This window comes from Vespula vulgaris, chromosome 16 (assembly GCF_905475345.1).
Source record: "Vespula vulgaris chromosome 16, iyVesVulg1.1, whole genome shotgun sequence".
Classification (NCBI taxonomy): domain Eukaryota; kingdom Metazoa; phylum Arthropoda; class Insecta; order Hymenoptera; family Vespidae; genus Vespula; species Vespula vulgaris.
In genome coordinates this window covers 2,982,619-2,996,699 of record NC_066601.1, presented here as the reverse complement: position 1 = coordinate 2,996,699, position 14,081 = coordinate 2,982,619, and the positions used below count along the sequence as shown (strand labels likewise).

General features: G+C 41.7%; 1 protein-coding gene across 6 annotated transcripts in view; it reads left to right on the top strand.

Annotated features, from left to right (window-relative positions):
- The window catches only part of LOC127069821 (POU domain, class 6, transcription factor 1), a 123,972-nt gene that overhangs the window by 95,811 nt on the left and 14,080 nt on the right, over window positions 1-14,081 (top strand). For 5 of the 6 annotated variants that reach the window (XM_051007348.1, XM_051007346.1, XM_051007344.1 and 2 more), the window contains exons 3-7: window positions 11,432-11,606; window positions 11,675-11,884; window positions 11,994-12,152; window positions 12,250-12,441; window positions 13,807-13,968. In XM_051007348.1, coding sequence (XP_050863305.1) covers window positions 11,432-11,606; window positions 11,675-11,884; window positions 11,994-12,152; window positions 12,250-12,441; window positions 13,807-13,968 — 898 coding nt within the window. Of the gene's footprint in view, window positions 1-10,683; window positions 11,188-11,431; window positions 11,607-11,674; window positions 11,885-11,993; window positions 12,153-12,249; window positions 12,442-13,806; window positions 13,969-14,081 lie in introns of those variants that run through there. The other variant, XM_051007349.1, reaches the window with a different exon arrangement.

Below are 14,081 nucleotides of genomic sequence, written 5' to 3'. Positions count from 1 at the left end.
AAGACACGCAGCGAATCGTACGACTCGACTCCGGACATAACATTTCCGAGGAAAGAAAGAGAGACAGAAGGAGAGAAACAGTGAGAAAGAGAGACAGAGGAGAGAGAGGAGAGAGAGACAGTAGGAGAGAGAGAGAGAGAGTGAAAGAGGGGGGAAGAGGGTTGCGTCGGTACTAAGTCCATGGCTCCGTACAGTGCGTAATTAGAAACCTTTGTGCAAAATGAATACTGTTAATTAACGTACCTAAAAAGACATTATACACCCCTGGGATGGTAAACTAAATATGGCCTCGGGGCGAGCGTATTACACCGTTCACGGTGTAAATAAGCGATTTGCGCTTGCCATCTCGTTTTGAGCTTTTCTCCTGCCTCTTCGTAAAGCGCGCGTTAAATCGTATGTAATTGTTACTTCTCTTACTGTTACTTAGAGAAAAGAAACTTCTGAAACTCGATCGACAAATTTATATACACAAGACTGTGTGTGTGTGTGTGTGTGTATATATATATATATATATACATACACACATCTCCAATACATCGGATTATTATCGAGTAAGAAAAATTTTGTCTCGAGTTCCCCGAAAGTCAAAAAGAAAGACCTAGAATTATTCATTGTTCGTGATAATTCGAGCCTCCGTCTATATTAATACTCGCTTAATGATTCATCTCCTTTCGAGGCTGTCGATGACGAGGGCAAGGCAAGCTTTTTCTCTTTTTAATTTTTTTTTTGTTTTTTATTATCGTACGACGGTCGTGCCTCGAACGGCTTCATATTAATTGCGGCTTGACTCATTAATTCGTTCGTATTATCTCAGCACCCCGAGCGAGAGATTGCCAGAAACCGTTGGTTCTACTTTCCCTCTTTTTCTCTCACTCTACATCTGCATCTTTCTCTCTTTCTCTTTTTCTTCCTCTGTCTTTCTCTCTCTCTCTCTCTCTCTCCCTCTCTCTATCTTTCTCTCTCTCTTTCTCGCTCTCGCTTTTCGCGAGTCGACTCGAGTTCGGTGAGCAATTACAATATGAAAGGCGCATAAATCAGCGGCTTTAATTAACGCGTTGTTATTATCATTATGACACCGGCCTGAGATTATAATATCGTCGAATGCTGCTCGAGAATACCTCGGAGCTCGTCGTCCTCGAGATTTCTCTCGTTTGAAAAGACTATCGCCCGTTTCTTATTCTTTGTTGAAATTTTAGATCGTCTAAAAAGAGAGAGAGAGAGAGAGAGAGAGAGAGAGAGAGAGAGAGAGAGGGAGAGAGGACGAAAGAAGGAGAGGGAAGGAAAGAGAGTGAAAAAATTTCGTTTCTTTTTCCTTCCGTTTGACTCATTGCAACGAATTCATCACCAATCGAGATACATAATGAAATCGTAAATACAACCGTAGATTTTGTAAAGGCTGAATGATTCATATAACAAAATGACTTAATGTAGTCTCTACTCTTCATTTTTATAGAAAAGGACGATTCGAAAATTTGGATAAAATATTGTTATCAGGAAGTTGTACGAAAATCAATGATTCTCATTAACGTTCATTAGCGGTCGATTACAAAGCGATATCAACAACGTCGACGTTATCAACGGCACTCCGTTACGCGGCAATAAAACGGTAACCCTTAATCGCAAAAACTCGAAACAGGTTTCTCAAACTCGCCTTTCCCTCTAACGGTAACATTAATGCAACGGACGATTGAATCTCACGCGAAGGAACGTTTCATCGTCCACCTACCGCGTCGAATTTTACATCGGCAACAAAACACCATAGGTATACGTGATCTTTTATGACATGATTACATTTTGTTATTCGATCCTTGTTAACCGATCTACCAGAGACAAAAACGAGATTGGGATATTAGAAACGTTGGCGTTGAGAAAAATGTTCGTTTATTTTATTCTACCTATCTATCTATCTATCTATCTATCTATCTATCTATCTATCTATCTATCTATCTCTTCCTCTCTCTCTCTCTCTCTTTCCTCGTTCTCTTGACTGTGAAACAGTCTGTGAAAGCACGATTTCTCTATTACCGTCAGTTAATAGGGTTTTTAAGAGTCAAGTGGTACCTCGCATCCTCGGAACCGTGACGAGGGTGTGTGTAGGAGGAGGTCGTTCGATTCGAGAAGGGTGGATAGAGAGAGATAGAGAAACATTGAGGGAGGAGGGTACGTCGTTCTGGTCACGAAAGGGATGAAGAGAAGAGGAGAAAGGGATGGGTATCGGAAGATTCAAAAGCAGAGCCAATAAGCGGAGTTCGCTCGCGCGCGCGATTTTATGTCATTGACTATGTGCGTAAATTCGTATATGTATACGTATGTCTATGTACTTGCATGCATAGATACCTATTTATGTATACATAGGCACACGTATATATACGTATACTCGGAGAAGAAGAGAACCGGGTGGCCGTAGAATTTCAGAAACATCGCTCACTCGATACTCATAATCAAGTAATCACAGATGATGCGAGTGGTACGTTTCAGCTATCAGCTAATTCCCCTATCGATATGCCGCGCCTCTTAGCCAGGGATTCTCAACCGTCGCGATAACTGGCCTCGTTCGAACAATTTTCACCCTGCTTATATTCACATCTTTTCTTTCGATAATACTCTATGTATCTTTTTCCTACTGGGAACTCGAACTTCCAGTAATACTGAGCGACCCTGTCGTGTTTTTTAATTAATCGAATTATTGAACTGTATCGCAATCGAATTGAATTAAGTTTCGACGCTGCGTGGTGTAAGCTGGAAGAGCGCAATTTTCTGTCATTATTGCAGTTACTCTCTCTCTCTCTCTCTTTCCCTTTCTTCCCCCTTTTCTCTATCTCCATCTATCTATCTTCTATCTATCTCTTTCTTTCATTCTCTTCTTCTTCGTCGTTCATTCGAACTCTGTCTAATTCGCAATACGTTTTCCCTCCCTTCCTCCCTCTTTCTCTTTCTCTTTCTCTCTCTTCGATGCTTTGTTTCCACTGTTAATCAGTCTATCCTTTTCGCACTCTTACTTATCCGTCGTTCTTCACCCTTCGACTATTCGGCTGTCGCACGAGAACGTAGGCCACCCTTTTCCGACACACGCAGGAAAAGCGAACGAGCACGCACGCAGGCAAGCACGCAGAGAACGGTACTACCCGTACGTACAACAACGCATAGGAGTTAGCTATATCGACTCTGCACCACGTGCTTCCACTAATTACTTATCCAGCTGTATATCGAAGTACGAAGCGCGCCACATACGGGCGTTACTCTACCGTTATCCGCCTTTTCGAGTAGTTCCGCATGACGTCACACCGACGACATAGACTATATCGTCGATCCTTGATCGCCGACTGTATCTAATATCATCTCCTTTATCTTCAAATCGTTTACTATTGTCCTCAGATAGAGAAAGTTTATTTTACAGAGAGAGAGAGAGAGAGAGAGAGAGAGAGAGAGAGAGAGAGAGAGAGAGATCACATGTTTCACGTTATATTCAATATGACTCATTTCCTCCCCCACGAAACTTTTAATTATACTCTAATGAAGATGTAAATATATCATTTGCTTTTCGCTTCTATCTACATTATCGACGATGACTATATTATCTCGTACGGTATCGTATAATCTGTGCATCAGTTTTTCTAGATTTGGAAAATCATATGTAAAGTCTTGAATATTTTCAGTGGAGAGAGAAAGAGAATGAAAGAGAAACAGAGAGAGAGAGAGAGAAGAAGAGTCTAATGTTTTTCCCCAAAAGCACTCGAGACACTGTACGAGCTTAAAAACTCTAGCTGGAAATAGAATTCGAGAGAATAAGACGATGAAGGATAAAAAAAGATAGACGGAGTCGAGAAAGAAAGGTGGAGTGGAAGCGGAAGGGATTGGTCTAACCAAACTTAATTGAATCCCAGTCCGAATGTATAATATGTAGACTGGCTGCATAACGTCGTGAAACCAGCAGAGGTTCTCACGTTCGTCTGACGTCTAGCATACGTCGTCGAGAAGGTTGTTCGTGTAAGGCCGAATTCTGAGAACCGTTCGCGGAATTAGATATACAATAATGTAAGCAGAGCCCGTTGCGGTGTAAGGGTTGGTGGTAAGGTCATGTATATTCATACATCGGTCGACCCACCTCCGATTCTCTCGCTTAACCACCCTCGCGTGGTCCTCCTACTCTCCTCACCCTCTTTCTCTTTCTCTCTCTCTCTCTCTCTCTTTCTCTTTCTCTCTATCTCTCTTTCTCTCTATCTATCTCTATCTCCACCCTCTAACTACCCCTCTTTAAGGAGAGAACTAAACAACGGCAGTACGAATAGATTTACACCGCGTCCGCACACGGTTTACGACTTGTGCTAAGATGTCGGTGATAAAGAATATTCTGAATATATTCCGAATTTGTTGGCACGATGAGACGAAAGTGAGAAAGATATAAACTTAAGGAAATTTTTTAAAAGTAAAGAGAGAAAGAGAGAGAGAGAGAGAGAGGAAGGAAGGAAGAGAAAAAACGTTCATTGGATAATTTACGTAAATACTACAGTGTAATAAATTGGATATTTTTCTTTCATTGCATTATAAGAAGTAATCATCGTACTTGACCACGAGCAACGATAAAGCTCGTTCTTTCGGACGACGCGAAAGGCAATAACCGAAAAGCCTTTGGAGTTTCGCAAGCTCAAAGGCGAATATCGGGGATCATAATGAAGGATTCCATTTACAAGTAAGATTCGAGCGAACGCGACTTCATTACCCACGATTTTACCGCGAGCACCTCTCGCGGCATTCGTAATGAGCGATGGTCATTCATTTTAATATCCATTAAATGCAAATATCCTGCCGTCGCGAGCGTTTACTCCTATTTCGAATTATTTCCCCGGATCCTAACCGTAATTAAGCTTTTCGAAGAGACATCGAAGGAGCTTCCGCTCTCTACGGAATCGTTATCGGTAATGATTCCTTTGGGTTCCAAGGGTTCGTTTTAAGCGGACATCGTTGTTAACAAAGTTACGACGAAATTATTGCGAACGGATAGCCGAAGAGAAAAAAAAAGGAAAAAAAAAGAAGAAAAAGAAAAAAGAAAAGAACGGGGAGAGAAATAAAAGAAAAAAGACAAATATAAGAAGAAAGTAGAGGACCTTCCAATATCGTTCAAGGTAAAAGTAAGATGCGACACGTTCGAATACCAGGAGAGACTTTCCTTGTAGACAGAAACGACGCTCTTTACAGACTCAACATTCTGCAATCTACCCTTTCTATCGGCCCTAATTTATGTTGAGTAAGGTAACAGCGACCCCACCCTCGTGTTGCTTCGCTAGGAAGGCTCAGTAATGTTTCAAGTGGCTTGTCTGTTGTTAATTTACCCCGGGGTGGAGGCCTTGATGGGGGTCTGTCTACTCGCTCTGCCACACTCCATTCGTTACGATAAATCGGTCATTATCTGCAACGAAGCTCTTGAGAATGCGCGAGCGAAGCGCGAATAATATATCGAACTGCTCCCACCATTTTTGATCTGCTTATGAAGTCTCGCAAATAGGACGCTACGTCAGCACGTTGTCGCTTAACGATGAAACGAGCTTACTATAGATACTATAACGAAGCTACGGAAGCTACCTAAATTCCTATTATAATATTTTCTCAGCTTGCTTCCGAGGAAATTCAGATTTTCAAATTTTCTTTAGCTCGATGACGACGAAAACGAATCCCCTAATCTAAATATCATTGGATTAAAAATAAAAACAAAAAAGATTGCTACTGGTCGTTGTGGTTGAAAACTCTGGACGAAAGTATCTCTTACTACAAATGGATGAGACGATCAAAAATTCTCGAAAAAATGTTAGACAATTTTTGCGGAGTTTATATTCGCGGAGACTCTCTACGAGGCTCGCTCGTAAACACACGCTGGAAACGAGGACGCAACCCTTTCCCGCGTGTCCTCGCACCCTTTCACGGCGGCGCCCAGGCCGACTCGGCTGGAACATTAATATCGCGAAATGAAGCTCATTTGCATATAAATAAGGCAGTGGGGTAGAGTGGGCGAGGCAAGGGAGTACCACCAGGATGAACCACCCCCGTCGTTCACCCTCTCTCTCTCTCTCTCTCTCTGTCTTTCTCTCGACAGAGCCCGTTCGTTCCTCTCCTCTTCTCCTCCACGGCGCCTTCCTTCCCTCTTCGTCCTGGTCCTCTCTTCCAACGACCCACGCCTCGCCTCGCATGAACCCCACCCTCGACTAATTACACTTACAGACAAAGCGGCTCGAGCCGAAGGGTTGGTCGCTCGACTCACTACTACCCCATCATCGTCTCTCTGTCTCTGTCTCTCTATCTCCGTCTCTGTCTCTTCCGACTCTCCTGATAACACTGGTTCGCAATGACCACGTGATAATTGCAACCCCTTCTACTCTCGTTTCCTCGAGGATATTCATCGTACCAGAACTGTCGCTTTACTTTGGGACAAGTAAACTGTTTAAACCTAATCGATCTAACGATTCGTGAACTGGACAGGAGAATCTTCGAGTCTTACGAGGAGAACAATTTCGACCGATATAGTCTTCGTCATCCTCCGATCGTTAGAACCCTAAAACGAGGACTGACAAGAGGAAACGTCGCGGGTCGGAAGAAGAAGGGAAAAAAGAAAAAAAGGAAAATGACAAAACGAAACCAGCTTTACTTTTCTCCCCCGTTCCTGAGATCCTGGAATCAAATGAACATTCGGAATATATTTTCGGGTCCTTCTTTAACAAGATCAAGTTTCGAATTCGAAGAGAAAATCGTAAAGGGGGTTTGGGAGAAGGTTCGAATATACTGTGGAATTGGAAAGAAGCGAGAGAATCGTAAAAAAAACGCGTATTACCGATTCCGGAATACGGCCATTAGTCTGAAGTCGGACGGAGTTGGGTGTGAGTTCGAAGGTACGTTCTGGTGGGGTGTGTTGGCTATCGTTTATTAAGCGCAAACAGATATTAATGTATTTTTACACGCGGCTACGGCTTTCGTTTGAAAGCCGACGACGGTGGCGGCGACGGTCGACGCCAGCGACGCCGCTGGCGCGGCTCGCGGGCTTCGAAGCCAAATCCAATTACTTTTATTCGGGCGAAATGAGTGCAGCTAAGTCATTAATACTAATCAATGGACCGGACCGACGGAGGATGGCGAATGGGTAGGAGGTGGTACTACTGCTGGTGCCTCTACCACCGCTGCTGCTGTTGCCGGTGATTCTCTCTGGTTGGTTGTACTCGTGCTTGCGCGCGCGCGCGCGCGAGCAAGCACCTACTACTCGCTTCCCAGGAATTACCCATAACTCAAACGGTCGAAATGACTTTATTGCAAAAAACTTGCGCTTTGCCTCGCGCGCTTTGGCCTCGGCTCGCTTCGCGTCGTATACGCATTGTTAAAGGGCTGCTCGCCCATCGATAAGTAATGTTTATTGTTGCATTTCCAACGACCGTCCACCACCCACTCTAACCTACCTCCCTCTCACACCCCTCTTCTTCTACTTTTTTACTCATACTGTTGCAACTCTTCTGCTCTCCCCCACGTATCGTTTTTTAACGTCCTTCCGCCATACGCGTAGAGATATACGTACGTTCTATCCCCTGTCCCCCATCCCACACCTCTTCATCCTCTTCGTCCTCTTCATCCTCTTCATCCTCACCCTTTTCCTCATCCAGCACGAACTCTCTCCTCTTGCCTCGTTTGCTTTCGACGAGAGGGTAGCAAGGGGCTGTATCTGTCTCTCGCATTTTTCGTATTAGCGAGATGGTCCGTGGTGGCGCTTTCGCTAACGATTTTTTACCGGTTGCTCCTGCCATACCACTACCGACCGATTCTTCCCCAAAATTGAAAGCATTATGATGCCGTACCGTTCCAGTCACCGAACGCGGCTTTTTGAATTTCCCTCCAATGAATCCCTGTCTGACGCGAGCGCAAAATATAGACAACGCATTCCGTCTATGCTTCTTCAGCGAAATTGTTTATTTTTTATCCTTCTATCCTTTCTCCGATCTAAAATAATCACGATTGTCATCACCTCCAACGTGTTTCATTCAGTAACATAATTATTCAAAAAAGTTTTCGTTACATTCTTCTATCCGAAATAGAAAATGTTTTGTACTCGTGAAATGTTTCAATTCATCATTATAATAGTATACAATTTAATGATTAATAATAATAGTTTTTATCAAGTTATTGTACTTATAAGATAAAACGTGTATGTTACTAAAACGTACGGAATGCTTTAAACTTTTGATTAGATTTATGCTCATATTTAACATGAATGAATATTGCTGACACATTGCAATATTATTAAAAAATCGATAGTCACCTGTTACCATCAGATTTAAGTGATATTTATCTCAAATTGTATTAAAGAATATCAGAGAAAGAGATAGGCAGAGTGAAGAGATGACGGCAAACGACAGAGTTTATTAATTTATGTGAAATGCCAAAAGCCCGTAAACATACGTTTCTACAGCTTTATATACACGTCTCTCTCTCTCTCTCTCTTTATATATATATATATATATATATATATATATATATATAAAGTGTGTGTGCGCGTTTACATATATATATATATATTTCGTTTACGCACTTTTACAAGCAAAATGGCGGGGGTACCCACGCATTCAACTAATCCCCCTCGACTCGTCCATTTAATATGGGGGTAGAAGGGGGTTTGTGATGGCACAGGCAGCCATCCTACTGCTCTTTATAGTCATTTACGAATTTGGATGGGGAAAAAAAAAATATTGAACTACCTCGTAGGTGTACGTACGCTCGACCATTTCTCCTATTTTCGTTCGTTACCTATCGAACCGAGGCTTTATCTATTTTTTATGTAATGAAATGCTTCGTGCTGGTAGTGTTTGTTGGTTGCTAGGGGTAGGTATTTTACAGGAATAGAAGAACGATTCATATGTAAGCCACACGCGCGTGCACTGACGTCACTTTAACGAAAATTTAGAATCATATATACACATATATGTATATCTTTGTTTTTTTCAAAACTCCTTCTACTATTACAACGATTGTTTTTATAAATCAGTTTTAAATGTTGTAATTTCATTGGATTTTTCTTTTTTCTTGTTTCAAAATTATTTTAATACTTTGGTACTTTGATTCGATACTTAAGACATGATAATTAAGAATAACAGACTATCTTGCTAAAGGATAGGTTAAAGGATAGGTAGGTACATAGAAAGATAGTTCCACTACAAAATCCGATATCTGTTAGTCTTTCTCTTTCTCTTTCTCTCTATCTCTCTTCTTGGATATCCTCCCGGCGGCTCTTGCGGGTACGTCGCGGAAAGCGGGTGAAAGCTTTTCTCAGGATTTATTCATGGGGGCCAAGTCACCTGGGGGACACTTTTTCCCGAATTACCCCGGGTGTCGAAGCTCTAAAACGCTTAATCTGTATCCAACTATGGCGATACACGTTCCGGCATATTTCCATGCCATTATGCAAAGAGGCCGCACCGGTAACATTACTCCGTACAACACCAGCATCGTGCGACGCTGGTGAAACCCCTCTTTCCCTTTCTCTCCCTCACTCACTCTCTCTCTCTCTCTCTCACTCTCTCCTCTTTCTTCTACGCGCGTATAGGTATCTATATATCCCTATCTTTCTCTATAGACTCACGTGTGGTAGTAAAGCATCGTAGCTTGTACGTACTCTCCATCGATTTATTATAATTTAGATTGTCTTCTAAGAACCCGTCTATACATACATATATGTACACACACACACACATATATACACATGTTAGTTTGTATACGTGTGTGTAAAGTACGTAAGAACGTACCTACATACGTACATACGTTCATGTACATAGACGCACATACGTGACAGTGTATATCCACTTTAATGCGCCGGGCGTCCGTTAATTATTCCTCGGGTATCCCCGTAAATATGCATGAATTATATATCGCGTTGCACGAAAGCCGAAGAAGGAGAGATAGGGACAGGTCATTAATATATTTTTTTCTCTTCTCCCTCTATCCCCCTATTTCTCCCTCCCTTCTTCCTTCTCTCTCGCTCCCTCTCTCTCTTTCTGTCTTTCCCTCTCAACGATCGCCACGTAGAACGCCTAATATACACGGCGAATCACTTCCGTCGCTTGCCTCGTCATAATTTTACGTAATACCAACGTCTCTCCTTCGTCGTCGATCAAGCAACATGTTCTCGGCTAAATGGACGTCGCCAATTCGAACCGCAAAAGGCTATCGAGCGAATTTACGATCGGCTTTCCTGCGAGTCATGAGATTCTAGAGAAAATTACGTCGATTTGTGTCACCGATCCCTTGCCTCTTCACTTGCTACATGATTTCTAACTTCGTCCTGATAAAGACGATGTTAACGACGATAAGTTTTACGATCATGATCGATCAAATTACCAAAAGCGATTATCTACGTATTCGATACGACAATTTTGTTCCGACTAATTTTCTAGTCTCTTTCGATTATCATCGATACTTCGAAACTCTGCTGGCTTAACGATCGTTGGTTTATTAAAAAAAAAAAAAAACAGAGAGAGAGAGAGGAGAAGAAAGGAAGAATAAAGAAAGGAAAACCAACGCGAACAAATTTTTAACGACGATCGTACCACCTTTCGCTGATAATTTGGTACTCAACATCTCTCGCTCTTACTCCCTCTCTCTCTCTCTCTCTCTCTCTCTCTCCTCCTATCCCTCTATCTCTCTCCTTTTTTCTATTTCTATCTCTCTGTTTCTCATACACCTTCCCACACATCTACAATGATCGAATTTATTCTTCTTTTTTCTCCATTTCGGATGTCTACCATTATTTCGAAGCGAAGCATTTATACCTATATGTGATAGCTAGACCGTGAATGATTATTAATCAATTTTCAGCGTTAAACGTGCCGCCGCAATAAAAAGCGTGGTACGTTAACGAACCACGCGCGTATAATTGAGCATTTTGGCGAGAATGATTGCAAGCTTGTGCTAAAACCTTTGCGTGCTCGTTCGATTGATTTCGGATAGGGAGAGAAAGAGAAAAATAGAAAGAGAGAGATAGAGAGGGTGAAAAAAATGTCCCGTGCCTCTATTTTTCGATGGATAGGAACAGTGAGGCACGTCATGACCATCAGTACAAATGCTATCGACGAGAGACCAGATAATTCAGCGTATCATCGAACTCGACGTTCTATTGTCTTCGATAATTACAATCGTAATTTCTTAGTCCTCCATTTTACATAGGTACATATATAAGTGTATACGTATTATTTTTTACAAACATAACATTTGTCGTATAATATTCTCTCACGTTCCTCGATTTTATATAATATATTTATAATCCTTATTATGCAAGCTTTGTGCGTGAATTTTATTAAATCAACTATACGGAATAAATTAATTCGATTTTCAAAATAAATTTGATTCCCGAAATTTATTCGTAATAAATCATTCTTCTAATGGAATCAAAATTTGTTTATTGTTTTAGGACAGCGACAGGAGTAGCGCTGGAAGTCCAGAGCCAGCAACAGGCGCTATGCACGAACATCAAATGATGATGGAAGATATAAAGAATTCGCGGAAAAGACGACGGACTCCGTCTCCTGAGAATTTGCATCAAGCGAAACGTGCAGCCGTACCGCAAGCGCATCTTAATGGAACCAGTAAGAATCGATCGAGAGAATCGATCGAGATCGTTAATTTTATTTCTTCATTCTAATTTATTTTACAGTGGCCGCGATGGTTACCCTTCAAAATCTACAAAATTTGGAGAATCTACAGAATTTGGAGAGTCCCGAATCGGCGACAGGCTCGCTGCATGAACATCAAATGATGATGGACGATGTAAAAAATTCTCGGAAGAGACGGCGAAGTCCGTCGCCGGAGAATCTTCATCAAGCGAAACGAGCGGCGGTAGCGCAAGCTCATCTCAATGGAACCAGTAAGCATCGAAATTTCTTTGCTTATATAGTATCTTACGAGCAGAATGATCCAATGTTAACAAAAAAAAAGAAAAAATTATTTATCATCGCAAATCTCGTAAATTACAGTGGCCGGTATGGTGACTCTACAGAACCTTCAAAATCTAGCGAATCTTCAGAATCTTCCGCAGGTCGCTTCATTGGCTGCTGGTCTTCAGGGAATGACGGCTGGACTGAGCAACAATCAGTTGATCAATACCCCCTTGAATCTCACCGTTAGCTCATCCGGTAGAGAAAACATCAATTTTCTTAATAATTGTGAACGATCGAAATGGATCAGAGAGAATATTTGATGCATCGTCAAATTGTTTTTCTTCCTTTATAGGAGGCACCGCACCAACTGCCTCGAGTACAACAGCAGGACCACATCTTTTACCACCAAGTCCAGCGCCAATGGTGACGTTACCTCAGCTATTGTCTCAACCACAACCAGTAGCAATGCCGCAATTCATCCTTATGTCCGGTCAATTAGTTCAGGGTCTTCAAGGAGCCCAACTTTTAATCCCTACTTCTCAAGGTAAGTCATTTGTAATCCGTCGTTAACTGTATATAATAAATTTCTCGAATCAATAAGACGAAGAGAAATGTATATAAATACATAATAATATTGTCCGATCAATATACGATATATAATATTATATCGACTATCTCTGGTCAGTTTCAACGAAGGCTGACCAGTCGGCCATACTTAGTAGTGCTTCTAGATCGCCTCGGCAAGCATAGGGCAAACTCTGCAACTAATTTCAATGTATAATTAACGTCTCACTACCCCATTCCAACCTACAGATCCTTGTCCCACCCATAGCTGCTCTTTCCCCGTTCTCCTTTCCTTGGTCCCGCCCTTCGAACTATCCCTTCTCGCCCGGCTACTCTAGCTGGACATCAGCTTCGCGGATTCGACGGCTATTATATCGATTGTGGTCCGCGCTAACTTCGTTTCTACCAAGTTAAGTTTCTATTCTGGCAATCGAGGGACATAGAGAGAGAGGGAGAGAGAGAGAAGGTTGAGACTACGAAAAGCGACAGAGAGGGAGAGAGAGAGAGAGAGGGAGAGAGTGGGAGTGAGAGAATGAGAGAGAGAGAAAGAGACGAAAATGTAGATGGAGAACCGTAAAGCAGCCTAAGTAGATTGAAGTTTGAGACCGATACGAATCGACTACGATTGAACGAAGAATTACATCGTGGCAAATAATGTTTATGTTTTTTCCTTACATCGAGAGACATAACGAATGTACGAAAATGTTATCATAGAAAGCGCTTTGAGAGATATTTATTAGAAAGCATAAAAAAATGTCTAATCTTTACGATATGAAAGTTCGAAAGAAGACAAAACGATGTAAAAGTTTCTCGACTTACTATTCGTTATCGTAAACTATAATCGGATTGTCAGTTGACATTAACTCAGAACGTGAAACTTTTATGGCTGTTCGGAATACAGGATTTGCTTAGCTTGGCTATAGGTACCAACACGGGTACGTACTCATGATCAGTAATCATATTAAGCGCGTGTACAGGGTAATCAGATTAGCGGAGCTGGAGGTAATCCCGAAACTATTCTAAGTATGATTAGGCGTCCTTCTCGCAGCCCAGTCCAGGGCCAGTACCTGTACCCACTATTAAGATGACGATAATAGTTTGCCAACTACGCTAGCCTGGGAGGTTACCTGCCCTATGGGTTGCCTAATAATCCCTCTATGAGACTCTGATAACTTTACTATCCATCCTGGATCAACGACGCGTGGATTAGCTACATAATGGAAACGAAGTGTTTATATCGAACTGAAGGATGTTTTTAAGATTTAATATAAGTTTCTTGATAATTTTTTATTTCGATAACCGACTGACCGAATTTAAATATTCAATAAAAATTTTATTTATTTAGGTATAGCAACGCAGACTATATTGACCATTCCCGTAAACCACGTAACGAATAATCAAATGGTCAACTTGGCACTCAGCAATGGTCAAGTAGTTTCTACGACGTTGGCGAATCTTCAATCGATCGCACAACCACAAAATATGTTGAACACACCAACGAGCAACGGTAAGGGTGAGAGGGAAGGAGAGAGAAAACATTTTTCTTATCGTTATCATTATTATACGGAGATGCTAAAAGTCTATTCTTCGTAAATGAATTCATTTGATTTTCTCTTGCAT